Genomic DNA, 19,684 nt, shown 5'->3' on the forward strand with positions numbered 1-19,684 from the left:
CTTGTTCATTCATGTCAGAGGGGAGCTGTGCTAGTTGAGTGGACAGGTAGAGTGAAGACAGGCAGTGGAGATCCAGCTTGCAGGGCCATCTGTGACTGCTGTGGAAGGGAAGTGTGAGTTTCTGTTCTGCTCTGCCTGGCTCCAGAGTAATTGGCCATCAAATGATTAAAATGTTTCAGGGCCGGCAGTGGGGCAGTTTCTACAGACAGGTGGCCTGCCTGATGTCTTTTCTTAGCTCAACCCCTCCATACCTTTCGGCCCGTCTTTTAAAACACCTGCACGTGTCCGGTCGGGCTTTCTGTGTTTTGATTATCAAGACTGTCGATCTGCCTGTTTATGCCTATCTATTTGTGCTTGAGCATGTGTGTTAGTCTGGGTCTGTCTGGGTCCAACTGGCTGCAGCAGTTGGAGATAACACATAATTGATTAACCACCTGCTCATTTTGGAGACAGAGAGGAAATGGCAGCTTCCTCTCCTGAGGGTTTATGAACCAAAATAGCCCTCAAAGCAGGGAGCATTTCCACTTTCCTTTCCCCCTCTGGAAGTTGTTGTTTTAATGCTATTATTAATCTTCATCAATCCTTATTGTTGTTGTGTTGATTTTTGCACTTAGAACTTCGTAGTTGTGACCAGAACTTATGGATTTTGTGATGCAGGTTCCAAACAGGTTTTACAGTTTTTTGTTTTTTTTTATCAATATGTGCAGGCAGAGTAGCAATATGTTCTCATGAGATTTATCAGGAATAATCTAGTAACTGCTGCCAGTTGAGTGAATTATGTTCCATATGCGTCTCAAATACTGACCTGCCTGTGTCTGCTTTTTTGCCATATTGTACATCTAGAAATGCCAAAATGCTATTGTCCCAGTCCACTTTATAGGAAATATATTTATTTTTCTGTACTGGTATACAGTATGGATGGTGTTCGAGTGTTATTCCTGGGTTTCTCAGTTTTGCTCTTATGGAGAAAGTACAGTGAAGATTAGTAAAGGTTAATGAAGTGTCCTGTTTCATTCCCCACAGACCTAGCCTACTAATTAACCCCCAATGCTCTGCCATACCATAATTACACTGCGGATTGGTCCTTTGGCTGCTATAAACAAACCAAGTCCAGATGCATCATATTGAATTTAAAGATCCATTTAAAGTGAAACACACCAACTCGCCAAAAAAATCAGAATTTCAGTTTGGGAATAGCAGCTTTTGATTACTTCAGCATCCTATCTGTGACTGTGAGCAGCAAATTTTTCTCACTTGTCTCCATCGTCAGTCTGCGAAGCGACAACAAATACAGTGATGAATAGCCCAGTAACTCACTGGAGGGCACTGAGGTCCAGTGAATGGAGCACTTTTTTTTCCCTCTTTCTCTAAAGGCAGAGGTTATTGATTCACTGGAACCTTCCTTTTCCACTTAACGCTGATCTTTACCCCTGGATCGCTATCATATTAAGCTCACACACCTTCACGCAGTCAGTCAAGGTTAAGGTCACTTTGTCTCCTGTGTGGAGGGAGAATTAGGCCACTGAAAGGGGGAAATTAGTTAAGAAGCAGAAAAAAATGGAGGAGGAAAAGAAGCTGGAAGGATGTTATAGGCAGTGATAAACTGTACCGAGCTACTGCAAAGTTGTCAAAGGTCTTTTATTTGAAATAAAATGATATAAAGGAAGACGGATCAGATCCCGTGAAATCAACGAGAGGAGAAAGACGGTGTAGACCGTCATCACCAGCTGCGTGGTATATGTGTACTTTATGCTGAAATCGGACAAAAAAATTCTGTTATGTCTCTAAGAACTAGAAAGGATACAAAGACGGAGCTGGAGAGGCACAGCAGATATTAAGAGTAGAACGAAGGAGTAGGAGGGTGCAGACAGGCAGACCATGATGATGTATTAAGAACTGTTTTCCAGCCAGAAACATGAGTCAGAATGCTCTAGTCAAGGCCACAATAAGTAGAGGGAGTTCGACTTAACTCCATTCCAATTTCAGCAAGATTTTATACAATTCTTCTGCCAAATGTTTGAAAATAAAACAACTCTCTGTTGATACTGTAACTTGCTGCTGTACTACATATTTTCATTCAGAGATATAGAGGCCGAATATGTTGGGAAATGAAAAGACGAAAGACTTTTAGAAACTCTTAATTATCATCACCGGTTAATCTATCATAAACTAATGGCTGTGCGGAGAGCGAAAAGATAGCTCAAGTGAAACAGTCTGTAATCCCACTCAGTTTTTTCTTAATCTCAGTAAACAGGAGAGAGAAAACTGTCACAGGAGTAGGCGCCAAAACATGGCCCAATCTGTTGGTGACAATTCCTGTGTGAGTGCTGCTATATTGTGCCAGCTATGTGCACATGTGCCACACTCATCTCGTGTACCAGCAGAAAGAGCATTTGTACTCCTTGGCAGTCTGTGCGAACAGACAGAGCACAAGGAAACCGTCAGTCTGCTTCTATGGCTTGCAACAGTTCCACTGGAAACGGTCCATGTATCATGCATATATCCCCATCACCAAGTGGAACAGTATGCTTATTGACAGCGGATCATGTTGGGAGAGCTCCTATCAACGTAGCTGAAACTCGTCTCACCTCTTCTGCCTTTACAAAGGGACACTCTCTTTCACTGCTTGAATTAAAGCAAAAATTGGTGATTTACAAAATACATGCACTCAGTTAAGAAGTCTAGCTCTAGTCTAGCTGACCACTCAAAGCGCTTCACTACATGCCACATTCACCCCACTCACACACATTCATACAGCACGTCTTAGGATATAACTATGTGCTTTCTAAGCATTCACACACATTCATACCCCCAATGATACACTGGGGGAGCAGTGCTACAGCCCCACTATGCTGTGCTAACAGACAGAATGATACCAGGTTCCCTGAATAAATCTCAAAGCCACTATTTAATGTGTGGCTTTCGCTTGTGACCCTTCAACATTTGCATGTGGGTGTACGTGTATCCTTGGGCTTGTGCACAATCATCACCTGATATTTCAAAGAACCGGCCAGAGGCAACACAAATAAATAGCAGCCGTCAAATAAGTGAGTAAGGATTGCAGAAACGTATAAGATGAGAAACATCAAACTGAAGGGGAGAACCACCTTGTCTTGCATGGGATACATCCAAATTGATTCTGACATCTTGAGGCCATAACAGGCCTGCAAGATCCATCAGGCACATTAGGTCTTTTTTGCCTTTGGAACGGCATGGGAAGCGTTATCTGGTGCAGTGCACAACACACTTAGCTGGGGTGGAGAAGAAGGGTGTTGTATGGGAAGATCAGAAGGTTATTCCTTGTAGAACTAGATGATATCTCTATATGAAAGGGGTTGTAAATGCACACCTTTCTCCAGCAAGCTCCCGAGCTTTTCTTTGCAATGTGATACCTAAAAGCTGATGAGAAATATGGGCAGAGTCAGGACCTTCAGAAAATCAGCCCTATCCTACACACAAGCATGAACTTTCTGTTCTGTGTCAGTCTGTCTCTTTCTCCTTTGCTTCTACTCTTTCTCTCTTTTTCACACACGCACATTCGCGCGCGCACACATGCAAACTTACACACATGCAAACTTACACACACTTCCATTCAGCAAAATCACCCATGGGGGAGAGCATCTGGTTACTGGAAATGTCAAACTACTTTGTCACGTCCAATCTCAGTCAGGGATCCTAACCTCTGTTGTGTGTAGACTGGGCTTGTGTGTATGTTCTGCAAAAACACTCATCCCCGTAGCTGACCTCTCTGTCAGCCTGGACAGTCATTTGATTGATAAAATAAATAAAAAGAATTTACATTTATGAGTAAAAAAAAAAAAAAAAAGTAGGAAGCAGATTGCGAGTAACATTTAAGACAGATAGCAGATTTGACGTCGCAGGAGTCTCTAAACTGCGTCAGAAAGTGCTGCGTTATTTTTAAGAGTAAGTAAAGTAAAACGCTCGTTTTGCTGACCTCCTGTGGTTTAAGTTTATATCAAAACTCTGTCATGTATATTTAAGTGTAAGCCAGATCGATCCTGTGGTATTTCACTGCAGGTGATTAGAGGGAATCATTAGAATAATGTATAACCCATGTTCTGCCCATATTTCTCAATTACATTCATTAAATGTCCATTTTAACTGAGAATTACTGCGGAACAATGTTCTTTCCATCCTCTGGACTAAAAGCAGCCCATTAAGACTGCTTCTCATATCGCAAGAAAAAAAGTTAACTAGGAAAAGGACAGATCTGGTCCAGTAAACTGGCCAAGTCAGGCTCTCACTCAACCCTGCATGTGATCGTGATGAACTTCCTATGTCGCAGTTTACCTTTGTTAAAGCGACCATTCATGCTGACCTTTTTTTTTCAGAGAATTTGTAAAAACGTTGTAAAAACCCCAACAGAACTTTGTCTTTATATTTGCCTTTCATTTGTCATCAGGTGGAGAAAAAAAAATCTCCTGAAGATCTTTATTCCGTTTACTGACTTAGAAATTCATTTGTTTCTATTTTGAAACAGCGGCCAATGAGAAGCATTTCACCCACAAGTTCAAAGATCAGTCTGAAGAGTGTTTTTCCGGCGTCTTCTCTCTTTTTCGAAGCACTAGACTAAAATTAAATCCTATTGCAGATCCAACTTTCTGGACTTGAAGGAGTTTGTATTGTACGTGTATTTGTGTGTAGGAGGGTGGATGGCAGCGGCCCCATTTTCCCTGGGTGAATTTGATATTTCCTGCAAAGTTGCAACACTCTTCATCTGTCCCGAAGTCTTCGTCTGACTGTTTTTTTCCTACTATTTTCCCATCGTACATGCAAGTCTTTTTTAGGATGAGTGATTCTGCCCACGCGCAAGCTGTTCGTGCTGCCATATATGTGGAAATCGAGGTTGTGATAACATCTGTTACATTGTTACTAAAAGAATGCTTAGTTACTCCTTTTGTCTAAAAGAGGAGCGTGTGTTTTGTCTCTCTTCATTTCATGAGTGTTTCTCTTCAAACCCTCTCATGTTATGAATTTTCCATCAAAATGATCTTGCTGGGGGAGTTCCGTGCCACTACTTTTCACACAGGAAATTATATGAATCTGTATTCTCTTTTATTTTGGGCCGTCTGAATATACACTGATTCTGATTCTGATGTGGATGGATGTTCCTCACAATAACAACTATATATTGTTGTATTTTTGTTCTACGTACATCTTTGGATGTTTACAATGTGAACTGGGTAATGTTTAAAATCCTTGTCTATTTCAGATCAAGCAAAATGTTAGCCTTTACATTTCTCTTGTGTTTGAAGTAATAATCAAAACAATATGTCAAAGTCCAAAGCAGCCAGTGGTCTGAAAAAAGTCGAGGGCTGATGGACTTGCAGAACCGAGGCAGGCAATCCAAATGCACTGGCTGCCAGCCACTGACCCAAATACTTATTGTCTTTTTGAGACATTGTGCCACTGCTAATTGTTGTTAATCCCTGAAAAAGCTGTAATTTTGTTCCTATGATATTGCCGTCTCATACCCACACCAGCGCCTGTCAGCTTGTTGCCCTATTAAACAAATCCACATGACTGTTGATCTTATTCGCATTTTCTTTTTGCCTGTGTTCACCTCACATGGAATTGAAGTTGCACCTGAATACTGCTCTGTTTCCACAGCAAATGATGCGGTCGTCCGTGTTCCACATGTTCATACTGAGTATGGTCGCTGTGGATGTCATCGTTGCTGCCAGCAACTATTATAAAGGCGAGAACTACCGCAGACACTACGATGAGTTTTACCTGGCTGAGGTGAAGTTTCTTTTCTTTTCTTTTTTTCCCTGCTTTTCTTTCACGTTTCCAAAATTCATCCCAAACCCCTTTATTATGATAATGATTATTGTTATTATTAGTAGTATCCTTTAGGTGATAAGTCAGACTATCCCAAGGCTTTTATTGATTTTCTTTTTTTACTTGTATTCTGCATTAGCAAATGTAAAAACCTCATTTAATTTTCCATACAGTTCAAGGATTTCTTTCTACACCACATTTAGAAAATCCTATAACATAACATTATGGACTGTAATTATAATGACTTCCTGTATAATAGTGCTGTATAATCTGAATTCCTAGTTATATTATCCACTCACGTGGCGCACAGGAGTGGACATTGGGGTGCTAGGATATATGTTTTGTTTTTATCTTTTAGAAAATGCACATTCTCAACACTCAATGTTTAATTGCAGGTTAATTTGTTGTTCTGTATGCAGGCGTAGTGCACCAAAACAAATGATGAGGGGTGTGCTCACTTCCCCATTCTCGTCATATCTTTCACCTTCACACAGCTGAATGGAAGAGATAAGAAAGACGAGACAAAACCCAGGCACATAATATTACCTTCTCTCACTCCTTCCATCCATATTATAAAGCCTTCGATCTGCAGATTTGCTTCAGTTTGTGTGAATGCTGAAAAGGGAAGCTGGGGAATGAAGGCACTGGGCTGAGAATAGGCTGGACAAATACCTGTTTTGATGGTGTGGTTCCCTCCTTTTTCTCCCTTTCTTTCATTATTTCCTCTGCTGGTAGGAGAGGCATTGGAAGCATTCCCATTCTTTGTTTAAAGAAGCACTCATTCATTATCCTACTTAGGCAGAGTTGGGGGTCTAAAAGTGATTACATAAATATATTGAATAGAAAGGGAGAAAAATGAGTGCCACAAAGCCAAATATATTACCCCATACTGGACAATCCTGTATTTCCTACAAGGCATTTAAAGGGAAATTCATTAGCACGTAAGAACAATTTTATATGGTGTCGCTGTTGGTTTAGAATTTGAAGGAGACATGTTATTCCTTTTTTTCACAAGTATAATGAAATTTATGTAACACACTTTGGTTAAAATACCAAAGAGACGGAACAACAGCTCCTTTTTTCACCATGAATTTCACATCGAGTGACCCGCACACTCCAAGCCAAAGTTCTCTTCCACATGGCCTGCTTCCTTTGAGATTGGTAGTACTCAATAACCCTCAAAGCAAACTGCTGCTGTATGAGCATTTAGAGCACAGTTGATAGCTGGGGAGCCAAAATAGAACACACAGCAAACCCAGCTCAGACTGGCACCCACTGAACTTATATGAAACTCAAAGATGAATACTTGACCAACAATTTTACTCTCAAATACTTCACCCACAATTCAACTATGGCCGGCTGGTACTGATTTCTCTGTTACGCACGGTCTCATCACGATTCATGTAACAAAATAGCCCAAATTGGTCAACTACTTCACTGTAGAACCCAGTGTCCAGCTGGCCAATTATGCTTCATTCAAAAGTCACTTCATAATTCCTCCGTCAGTTCTTTATATCTGTTAAATTGTTGTTAAGAGCAAAGTGAAAAGCAATAGAAAAGACTTCCCACCTCTGAGATACAGCCAGTGCTATAGGATTTGGACTTGAAGTTGGGTCACTCAAGATATTTTCAGACTTAGTTGCCTCCACACATATTGACAGGGTTGTGTTTTTTCTGACTTTTTTAGTTACAAGTGACTTCAGACACCAAAGCAGATTTTCACAAGCTAATTTTTATTATTATTTTAGTGATTATTCTAGTGATTATAGCTATCCACTACATGTAAAGATCACACAAATAAAAAATAAACTAAATAAAATGAAATAGAATAAAATCTGTGTTCCCAGTTCATGAAATACATGTTAACAGAGTTGTGTAGTGACTGAAAGTAAATGCCAACAGTAATTTGTATGTTCTTCCTTCCATCCCAGGTTGCTTTTACCGTGCTGTTTGACCTAGAAGCTCTTCTGAAGATTTGGTGCCTCGGCTTCACCGGCTACATCAGCTCCTCTTTGCATAAGTTTGAGTCTCTGCTGGTGGTGGGCACCACACTGCACATCTACCCCGACCTTTACCACTCCCAGTTTACCTACTTTCAGGTAACATATGGGCGCGCAAATAAATCCATTAGCATTTGTACGCACTTGCACAAATGCATGCTTGCATAAATGTATCTAAATCCCAAACAGAATATGAAAATGAATCATCGAAGAACAGAAGCTGTGAATTGTTCTGTGACAATTCCTTCCTGTGACCATACATTAATGAGTATTAATCAGTCATGTCACTTCTCTTTGTTCATTCAAATGCTATAAATGCACTGTCACCACAAAATGTCCAAATATGATCATATCAAATTAATTCTGGGTTAAATTGTTGCCATTTCTAAATGCCGATTTAAAAAAATAAATAAATAAATAAATAAAAATAAATAAAATAAAAACTTGAACTGAAATGATGTTACAACAAAATAGACATGTTGGGAGCATTTACCGTCTTTGTAACTGAGCGGTCAAAGATGTAACTTTTGACGTTTTGGCTCCAGTCGTTTTTAGAAACTAAAATGCGTTAAAATTCCAAGACCATTGTTATGTACAGCCAGTGTTTCCAGCAACGTTAACGCAGAAATATCTGCAATGTTAGAGAAGAATTCACAACACATTCATATGCATTACGGGACTGGATAAGTCCTGATTATTCTGAAGGTGGAAGTAATGATGTGTGAAGCCCTTGGCCACATTAGTGCTGTTTTTAGTCGTGATGGTCTGTTGTTTTTTTGTTTCTAAATTCAATGTCTACTTCAATGATTGTGTGGGTGTGAGATGACATCCTCTAAATGTTTTTTTTTCTCTCCGAGTTATTTGTTTAAATCAACTGTGGCAACAATGCCTTGCAGCACCATTAAATATTAGATCCAAGGCCTTTGTTGTCTGCCTGAACCTATAGTCTGACCCCAGCTTCTCCACAATCTGGGTTATATGAAAAAACAACCCTTGCAGGATCGATATAGTATATATACAGTGTGTGTGTTTATGTGTAATGTTGCCAAAGAAAAGTTCCAAAGCTTCTCTGATGAAAAGGTATATTATTTTTATTGTATTGTAGTGCGGAACTTTTGCTCTAAAGTGCAGTTTCCTACCTTTCAAGCTGTCAAATTAGTGTATTAAGTAAACAGCTTGCAGAGATTTAAAACTTCCTTTAATGAGGTAGAAAGTTGCAATAAGAAGCAGCTGGATACAGGTGAAATTTCCAGTTGAAACACAACAAGGCAAGTCTAACAAGTCATGGCTTTCCTGAGTAAATCAAAAGGCAAAGACAGCTTCCTGAAGACCTGCAACAGCACACCATGTCTTCCCTCTTCCATTTGACACTATTATCTATCTATTGATTGATCTACCAATTATTCAAATAATCAATACAAGTAATAAGCCATACAAGTTACACGAGTCGAGTTCCTATTTAAAAGGAATGTGTTTACCTCAGGACAGAAAAGCACACAGTATGGCTGAGTGTAGAACTGCTTCTCAAACAACATTAAACATCTGTTTAAGGTGAATTATGTCCATAAAGTCCACTACAAAATATAAAATAACAACAGACATGTCAAATAAAAAGATAATGTTGATATGTCACGTTTCTATGTTCAATTTTAATTTAAGCAATGCCTTGCTCATTGCCCTGCTCACATTGGTTTTAGTTTGAGTTTTTCTTATATATCAGTCCTTTACTTTCAGTTAATGATTGAAGTTAAAGAGCTTTCGGGGAATGAGGCGCTTTACTTACTCCTCACTTACTGGTAAACACGGTTTTACTAACTTTCTCTGCTGATATTTTCCCAATGTACCTTGAGTCACAAATGATCAACCTTTAGATTCTGTGCTGGAATCAGATGTGCTCTGTCCATCCAAGAAGGAACCAGGAGCATTTTGTTGCTAAAGGTTCGCCTTATTATGTTTCAGTCTTTACAAAATATCACACGCTCTTGTTCTCTATTTACAGCTTTGACAAATACACACGATTCAGCGATTTTTGATCGACCAGTGGAACCCACTTCGACACTTCCTTTCTCTGTGCTCAGTATTGCAATGATTTCAGTTGCAGCACAGTTTGATAGGGCAGAAAACCAGGGTATTGTGTCATTTTCTGCTAGGGGTGTGCTAATCTCATTCCAGTCAGGGGTATTTGGCCAATATAAGTTTAAAAAGACGGGTTGAATATCCGCGACGCTGCCCGTTCCATATGCTAAGCGTTGTTCTGTCCTTGTTGGAGCCAGACGCTCACACAGACAGCACAGCACAGTCAGAAAAACCATTCTTTGACTGTCATTTACAGTTAATCATTGGTATCAGGCACACAAGTTTGTTGGTGGTACAAAAGGGTTTGAGCTCAGCTACACCCTTTAGTATAAGCATTTAAGCTTGTAGAACCACCTTTAGCAGCAAAGACTTGAAGTAATTGTTTTCTATTTGACGTTATAAAGCTCTCAAACTCTTTTTTTAATGCCCTGATTAAGAGGGCATACTTATTTTTTCTCATGACTGCAGTTATTTAGTTTTACGTATATGTTTCCTCTGCATGGAAGCAATGGTATTTGCTTTTGAATTTATGAGACTAAAACACAAAGCATTACAAGCATAACTGAACATGCTAGAACATACCTCGAAACGATGTCTCACTTGGAGCTTTCTGCTACCACATACGAATCCCTCACACCACACGATCCAACTAAGAGAACAACACAAATATGTCTAAAATAGGAAACGTTGAAATGATTTGCGCTGTCAATCGCAGATGACTCAGTTGACAACTCCACGAACGACATCAAATAACCTTTGATGACTTAAGATTTGTTTATTTATTTAAAATATCAGTTTGCTGAAGCAGCCCTCAACAGAAAAATTGGGAGAAAGTGCAGTTATTTTCTTTCTTCAGAGGAAAGACTTTCAGTGGAAATGCGTTAAATTATTTTAGATTTCTTTTGTCTGTCAGTGGCATCTATATCTGTCCCCGGACACTGTGTCGACTGTACACTGAAAGACATGAAGTATAACTAAAGACCTAGTTTTCCTGATAGTAGTTTTTCAGCAACTTTGAAATGATTCTCTTGGGCCTTATCTCTGGCCTCAGAGAATTATGAAATACACAGTGGTCATCGAGGTGTGACAGGGCTTTGAGGTAATGTCCCATTTGTCATCTTTCTATCAGTATCATCACTGGATGTATTTTCTTAAGGTTCCTTTCGAGACCAGTGTCCTGCGTTTTCCTTTTTCATTTCTCTGTTTATCCAGGGAATGGAAGATAAGTCATTCGTTTGGCTTCATATAGGATCCTAAAGAAAAATGTGTGTCCCGAAGCATCACAGAAAGGAGCTGGATCAATAGCTACTCTCTGCATCTTTGATCAAAGCCAGACCAACACTCATTATCTTTTGTGGGTTGTTGTCACCACAAGCAATGTGGGAGCTGAGCTGGTTGACAGAGCAGAGTATCACTGCACTGTTAAAGTTGAATCAAGATCAGTCTTCTTTCTTTTAAAATCAATATGTTTTCAGTGTGCTATGCTTCTACTGTGGTATTTATTTTCTACCTTTTTTAAAACAACGCTGCTGTCACGGTGCTGCGGAAATTAACTTTTCAACACAAATGGCAACCTCGCATTACAGTAATGCACGTCTTCTCCCCCTTAGGTGCTGCGCGTGGTGCGTTTGATCAAAATTTCCCCAGCTCTGGAGGACTTTGTCTACAAAATATTTGGTCCAGGTAAAAAACTGGGCAGCCTGGTGGTGTTCACAGCCAGTCTTCTCATCGTCATGTCAGCCATCAGCTTGCAAATGTTCTGCTTTGTGGAGGAGTTGGACCGCTTTACGACCTTTCCCAGGGTAAGGGACCACTCGCACCCACCTTGTCATCTAAGAAATAGATGCCATGTAATAAACTTTTAGTACTTTAGTACTATGTATATATGTATGTAAATATATATATATATATATACACTGTATGTATATAAAAATATAGATGTATTTTTTTCACGATCAATGGCTTTTGCTTATTTATAATAATTAGGTGAATAGAAAATACTTTATTCATCCCCCTGTGAAATTCCAAAATGTCATGTTTGCAAATTTGTTCCAAAAGTGGAGGAAATATGTAACAAAGTCAGGAGTTGGACCGCTTTACTACCTTTCCCAGGGTAAGGGACCACTCGCACCCACCTTGTTATCTAAGAAATAGATGCCATGTAATAAACTTTTAAAAGTACTATGTATATATATATATATATATATATATATATATACATATTATGGCATGCCGTTCAGGAAATTAATCTTTGAATATATTGAATGAAACTCTGAATATATTGAATGAACCTTGAATATATTGAATGAAACTTTGAATATATTGAATGAAACTCTGAATATATTGAATGAACCTTGAATATATGGAATGAAACTCTGAATATATTGAATGAACCTTGAATATATGGAATGAACCTTGAATATATTGAATGAACCTTGAATATATGGAATGAACCTTTGAATATATTGAATGAAACTCTGAATATATTGAATGAAACTTGACTGAGGTCAGACTTCACGGAAGTGCCTGCAGCCATCTTGTCTAAGGTGTGGATACTGTGGCGAAAAGCGAATGACAATTAGTCAGTCCGCTCGGAATTTTGTAGGATGAATATTAAAGTATGAGGACATCATTGACACACTGGCGAATGCATGTATGGACCAAAATCCTCCCGATAACCCTGCGCGTTCTTCTAACGAAGAAGTCGTGGCAGACTTACGACATCAGGCCAACCTCAGCATGCCTTCAACCTCTCAGGAGTGCCCCAAAACGGCAATGCAGGCTATATATTGTTTAGATACAATAAGAATCACCCACATTCATAGACCAATGTAGGCTGAATATTTAGTTTAGTATTGAACGTATTTGATGATCCGCGACACAGCTTTGTTCACGTTACTCACAGCAGATTGCGGACAGACAAATGCATCGTGCACAAAGTGGACATTGTGTCACGGATCATCATATACGTTCATTACTTAACTAAATATTCAGCCTGCATTGCCGTTTTGGGGCACTCCTGAGAGGTTGAAGGCATGCTGAGGTTGGCCTGATAAACAACTGCCTGGCCTGTTGTCGTAAGTCTGCCACGACTTCTTCGTTAGAAGAACGGGCAGGGTTATCGGGAGAATTTTGGCCCGTACATGCATTCGCCAGTGTGTTAATGATGTCCTCATACTTTAATATTCATCCTACAAAATTCCGAGCGGACTGACTAATTGTCATTCGCTTTTCGCCACAGTATCCACACCTTAGACAAGATGGCTGCAGGCACTTCCGTGAAGTCTGACGTCAGTCAAGTTTCATTCAATATATTCAGAGTTTCATTCAATATATTCAAAGGTTCATTCCATATATTCAAGGTTCATTCAATATATTCAAGGTTCATTCCATATATTCAAGGTTCATTCAATATATTCAGAGTTTCATTCAATATATTCAAAGGTTCATTCCATATATTCAAGGTTCATTCAATATATTCAGAGTTTCATTCAATATATTCAAGGTTCATTCAATATATTCAGAGTTTCATTCAATATATTCAAGGTTCATTCAATATATTCAGAATTTCATTCAATATATTCAAGGTTCATTCAATATATTCAGAGTTTCATTCCATATATTCAGAGTTTCATTCCATATATTCAGAGTTTCATTCCATATATTCAAGGTTCATTCAATATATTCAGAGTTTCATTCCATATATTCAAGGTTCATTCGATATATTCAGAGTTTCATTCAATATATTCAAAGTTTCATTCCATATATTCAAAGATTAATTTCCTGAACGGCATGCCATAATATATGTGTGTGTATATATATATATATATATATATATATATATATATATATATATACACTGTATGTATATAAAAATATAGATAGTATAGTATTTTTTTCACGATCAATGGCTTTTGCTTATTTATAATAATTAGGTGAATAGAAAATACTTTATTCATCCCCCTTTTGCAAATTTGTTCCAAAAGTGGAGGAAATATGTAACAAAGTCACTACCAAATAATCTGCGACAGGATGTTTGGAAGTATTTTGGATTTACACCACAAATGATGCAACAACAAACAAAAATAACTGACGTCTAGTATCTGTATGATTTTAAGCCTATCTTTCACATCTCACACAATTGTTGAAGATAAGACACAAATGGCCCTACTCTACAACAACATATCTAGGGACTTACCTGTTAGCTTACCTCCAAAGTCATGCCGTGGAAGCCCAGCATGTGAGCAAGTTGTCTGGTGCTGAACTTCATCTGACTGCCTGCAATTCGGCACACTCAGCTATAGTCAGAGGCTCTAAAAATTCCATCACAAACAAGATAGCAAGATGGATATACAAAGATATGCAGTCCATTAGTATTTTTCAGTAGGGGGGTGACAGGGGCTTATGACAGAATTGGAGCCATGTCACAGTTCGATCTCATCTCATTACATACTTTGATAAAGCATAAGACGCTCTACCCACAGACAGATGGAAATAGCTGGCCACACATGCTCACGGCTCACTGCATTTCAGACACATAGGATGAGAAGAAGGGTGCCACAAGGATGAAAACAGTCAAATAGTTACAATTGAAGAATTGCGTGTTGTTATTTCGCTTTCATTCATACTTGAATTTTGAAAAATGCCTTTTTTTCTTATAGGTTCAAGTCAAGTGACCTACTCAGTCACATCATAGTTTCTTTTTCTTCTTTAGAAACTAATTTTAATGGCTTTTCTTTTTCATTTCTATTTGCTATCTCCCCCTATTCTTTAAGTTTTGCAATCATGAAGAAAATCGATGTTTTATTTTTTCTAAATGCCGTCCATTATTGTTGCCGCTAAGCATTGTAGAAACATTATTCTTACATTGGTTTAAGTTTGTTTTAAAGGTCATCCCTGACAGATGATATGATACCTGCTGACACCCAGTTTAAGCAATATCCACGATTTAGTCAGTCAGTACGTGCAACTATTTTCCTAAGACTTTCTAAAGCATGGTTTGCAATGATTCATAAAAGGAAATACTGGACTTGTCAATTTTGAAATAATGCTGTTGTTGAGATATGATTGCATTTGTAATAGAAGTGTACTCACTTCTATTATCCCTGCAGCATAAGTTGAAAGATTCAGGCAAATGAAATACACCAATCTATGCACCAAAGTTTAAAAATGAATGGATCAGGAAACCGTACGCAAGCAATGTGCGGGCCTTCAGGTGTTGATGGGTTATGCAAAAAGGTTGACAGATGTGGTATTTCCTTTGATTCCTAATTGCTCAGGGACTTATTCCCTCTCTGTGTTTTTTTTTTCTCTCCCTTCCAACTTTTCACTGATCCTAAGCAGGTTCTAGATAAAGAGGGCTGCTTTTAGACAGCTGCCACTTGTATACTGTATTACCCTTCCCCGCTATAATTTTCCTCTGTTTTCTTGAATCTTCTGTTTCACACACATATAGCATCCAAACACAAAAACAAATTGTATTTGGTGACGTGGTGCTGTCATGCCGGTGGGCAGAGAGTGTGTTTGGGTTTATCTTTATCAGTAGGGACCTGGTCTAGTAGGGGGTGGAAAGGGTCAGGGTGTGTAGCTGCTGTAGAAGAGGTGGTAAGAAAGAAGTGCATTTGCGCCATTTGCCTCCAGGGGCTATGTTGTCACAGCTGGCTGTTCCCTACACCTTCATCTGACCTCCACAGAGTACATGAGAGGGCATAAGAGCATTGTAAAGAAATCATGTCTGACTCTTGGATCCTCTCTTCTCTCCTTTGCTTATGACTAAATCCTCAATTTTCAAGCTGGATATAGATGGTCAGTGGGGGATTTGTGCATCAGCTCTGTAATATTTACTCTCCTGTGCAAAAGCTTGTTTAAAATGTCAAATCAGTCTGTCTAGTAATGTCCTCCCTTCAACTCTCTTTCTTACCCCGTTTCCACACTGCTTTTCAGCTCTGCTGTGACGCCTTAACCTCTTTTGCCTCTTTTACTTTCTCTGATCATGTGCTTTCCTCCCTGTAGGCATTTATGTCCATGTTCCAGATCCTAACCCAGGAGGGCTGGATAGATGTCATGGACCAGACTCTTGTGGCTGTAGGTCGAGTGTGGGCCCCTGTGGTAGCCATTTACTTCATCCTCTACCATCTGTTTGCTACCCTGGTGAGGGATATACTGTTCTGCCTCAAATTAGTCAAATAAGCTGTTCATTTTTTTCTTTTATTACACTATGCATTCACTGTAATACTCTCTTAAAACGCATATTTTCGTTTTTGATCAGTAAAAACCATTTGGAGGACATAGGTGTCAAAAGAATGCATGAATTTCTCTCTTAATCCGTTCAATTAGTGCCCTGCCCCTTTATTGTTTGCTCAAGTGGCACATCTAATCACAGATAATCAGACTTGCAGGCATAAGAAGCACTGACATTTCAGTGTTTGGCCCTTTGATACGGGGAGATGAGATGGCGCACGCAGTCTCTGGATGACTCACACCTCTCTTCAGACAGACAGGTTGTCTTCCAGGACAGAACGAGGAGCAAATACAATAACGATGCAGACTGCATGCTGTTAAAAAAGCACAAAGACTGCGTTGTCCTATTTTTATTGTGATGGTAATAATGACGTTGACATATACGTGCTCACACACAGCAGATGTTCTTTTGAACTTCCCCTTTGTTGCATTTTAGATTCTGCTGAGTCTTTTTGTGGCGGTTATCTTGGACAATCTGGAGTTGGATGAAGACTTGAAGAAGCTCAAACAGGTGAGAAGCTTGTGTGAAATTGCGCAGACTGAAGCGTTTCACATTGAATTTTAGTAGTCATTATCTGTGAATACACGCTCATTTATTGGCATCATACAGCAATGCAGTCTGACTGGTATCGAATCAAATGCGATTCTGCATCTACAAAGCTCAACTTTCACCTGAAAAAGCTACTTTGTTGGAAAGTATAACAGAAACTTGACAATGTTTCTTTAGATTTCTTCTTTTTTTTCCCCCCACATACAAAATCAAAAATATTGACAATAATCCAGACTAGTAGCAGCTCAACAAGAGCTGTACATATTAGAGATAGACCGATATCCGATACGATAATTAGTAGCCAAGGAGACCGATAACTGATATTTGGAGCTGATATTCATTTGCATTAAAAGTTTAAATATTGGCGTCAAAATTTTGAATAATACAAACTCCAACACTTACGGTAAATTTATTCAAATGCCTTAACAGAGCATGTTAAAGATGCCTATTGTCTAACAAAAAGTGCAGGGAGCTCCAAGGCTCAGCAGCATCTCTGATAAAGTTAACTGAACATTTAAATAGATGATTAAATAGCTTCCTGAAGTCTTATAAAGTAAATACAACTTTCTCTCTCTCTCTCACTCACACACATACGTCTACTATCACAGACTATTTCCATATCGATATGTTCAGCAAGCCGTCTGGAGGGACTGCGAGCGGCAGAGCTGCCACTTAGTTTATATAACGTTATTGGGCTCACAGGAACGTTACAAGTAGTTGCGAGTAGAGGGCTGGGATGTTTATTACAATATTGGGAGAGTTTGCTGCCTTAACTTACCTTCAAAACATATATCTGCTCTCCGTACCTTCTCCTCTCGTCAAAACTGTTTCTCCTCTCTGCCGTGTGTGTGAACAGTGTGCATGCACAGCTCCCACTGCTGATTAGCTGTTACCTGGCTCTGTTTATAACCATCAGATGGTGCTGTGGGTGGGACAATGCTTGAGACAGAGTAGAGACTACAGACAGAGAGGCGCGGTTGCATCAGAGCCAAAATTACCCGGTTTGAAATTGATCTCTTATCGGCCGTCGGATTAAAAAAGAAGGGCGATGCGCGTCAAAATGCTGAAAATCGGCGCCGATAATCGGCCAGGCCGATTAGCAGTTAATCCCTAATACATGCTAAGAGTTAGGTCATGACAGAGGGCTGTCAGTTACCTTTTACCAAGACAACAAGTCCTCTCAAGCTAGTTCTTCCATTAAGCAGACAGATTAAATTGAAGAAAGCTGAAATGCTGACTTGTCTTTGGCAGGTTTAGCCACTTCAGCAAAAGACTATTGATCCACCTTGTTTGTTATATGTCAAAGTAGTGCACAGTTTGTAGGCTTGTAGATTTAAGATGATCTATTTTTATTAGTTGGAGTACTGTAATGAAGCTAAAGGAAAGCATTGAAAGCATTAACAACTTCAAAGAAATTAACAGAATTTTTAGAGCAGAACAGTGGAGACAATGTTAGTTTAAGAAGCCCATTCAAAGGCAGCAGTTGTTTCGATGTATGCCCTGTTTGTATTGATATTTTTGATGTGTGACATTTTTTGGATGGAATGAACTGTTGGGACCCTTCTACTCAGTCATGATGCTCTTCACATATAGAATTGCTGTGAGTTTGATTATTCTGTTGGTTTGCTATGGTGCTGCTACTTGGTTAAGTTTAGTAAAAAAAAAAAAAATTTAAAGTATGGTTTCAGGGTCTAATGTTGCCTGAAAAACAAACACAAAAAAAAAGGAACCCAGTGTTTTTCGTGGTACAGAAATGTAATTACAACAGTGAGTGACAAAGAAAAACCACTGACCACAGGAGGAGTGACAGTATACCTGCTGCTGATCCAAACTAACATTAACCTTCCGTTACATGTACCGTTGTTTTAAGTGCATGAGATGCTGGCCCACACATCAGCTTTTTTTTTGCGGAGCTTTGCAGACACCAGTGAATAATTGCAAATACTCACATCGCCAAAGGCTACTTGTGTAAACCACAGCATAAGCATATCTTATATTTAACGTAAAAGTAAGAATCAAGCTTTACAAACAAAGGTCACTGAATTTTCTTGTGGAAGACCTCATATTTATTGCACATTTGACCAACAATAATAGTAAAATGGGAAAGCACACTCCCCATGATCTGAAGTAGTTACCGGTTCACCTGCTGCTTGACATTTCTGCTTCTTTCTTTTCAATTGCACTTTTTTTTTTTCAAAGCTGAGCAGTTTCTTGCCTGGTAAGACTGACAGGCCTCAAAATATACCCACATATGAGCTCTAAATGTGTTTTCATTCTCTTCTTTTTTAGCTTCGCTCTAAATGGTTGAGTAAGTGGCCAATTAACTCTCGAAAATAAAAGAACGCAAGCCCTTGTTGAGCGAGAAGGCTGACACTTATATACAAATGCATTGCCCTTGGTGCTAATCACTTCTCAACAGATGAACTTTGATAAGCAGTTTCTGTCATCAAATGCAAATAAGTGCAATCTTTATAGAAAAATTGCCTGTTGAATGGTCTCAGACAGCTAAAGCACCTTGTCCTTTTCCTGTTTGTACCCATCTTATATCTTAGCATAAATTTAAGTCTGTGCTCATCAACTTGAACATTATCTTGCGCACACACTCACATAAGTGCTGCGTGCTGTGTGTCCTCATAGCTGGCTGGCAATTCTCAGCTTGCTTGGACAGGTTATTTCCCACCCACAGCTGAGTGATTAGGTGCAACGGCTGTAAAATTGCCTATTTTAAAGGTGCTTCAATCATGGATACAGAGACTGACTATAAATAAAACCATAGATGGTAATCACCCACCTACAAGCGAGTGCTTCTGCAAACATTTGGCATAAGCCTTATAACATGTCTGATAAATCTTTAAGAAATACACATGTGAAACCAATTACAAAGGATGTAATGGGTTATTTTGCATGCTGGCTAATGCATGACTTAACTGACTTACTGATTAGTGTTTCTTAGAAATAATGCGCATCTTTTCCCTGTAATATTTTTTATTATTTCCTCTTCACGGTATGCTGAGAG

The 19,684-nt window shown here is 39.0% G+C and overlaps 1 protein-coding gene across 4 annotated transcripts in view; it reads left to right on the forward strand.

Moving 5' to 3' along the window:
* Window positions 1-19,684, forward strand: part of nalcn (sodium leak channel, non-selective) — a 75,082-nt gene that overhangs the window by 26,998 nt on the left and 28,400 nt on the right. For all 4 annotated transcript variants that reach the window (XR_011917939.1, XM_072396601.1, XM_072396603.1 and 1 more), the window contains 5 exons: window positions 5,632-5,763; window positions 7,734-7,901; window positions 11,489-11,680; window positions 15,891-16,028; window positions 16,555-16,629. Coding sequence is in view for 3 of the 4 variants with exons in the window: in XM_072396601.1 (XP_072252702.1) it covers window positions 5,632-5,763; window positions 7,734-7,901; window positions 11,489-11,680; window positions 15,891-16,028; window positions 16,555-16,629 (705 nt within the window). In the remaining variant the exon portion in view is untranslated. The remainder of the gene's footprint in view (window positions 1-5,631; window positions 5,764-7,733; window positions 7,902-11,488; window positions 11,681-15,890; window positions 16,029-16,554; window positions 16,630-19,684) is intronic.

The sequence above is a fragment of the Leuresthes tenuis genome, unplaced genomic scaffold (assembly GCF_036924035.1).
Source record: "Leuresthes tenuis unplaced genomic scaffold, fLeuTen1.0.hap1 SCAF_12, whole genome shotgun sequence".
Classification (NCBI taxonomy): Eukaryota; Metazoa; Chordata; class Actinopteri; order Atheriniformes; family Atherinopsidae; genus Leuresthes; species Leuresthes tenuis.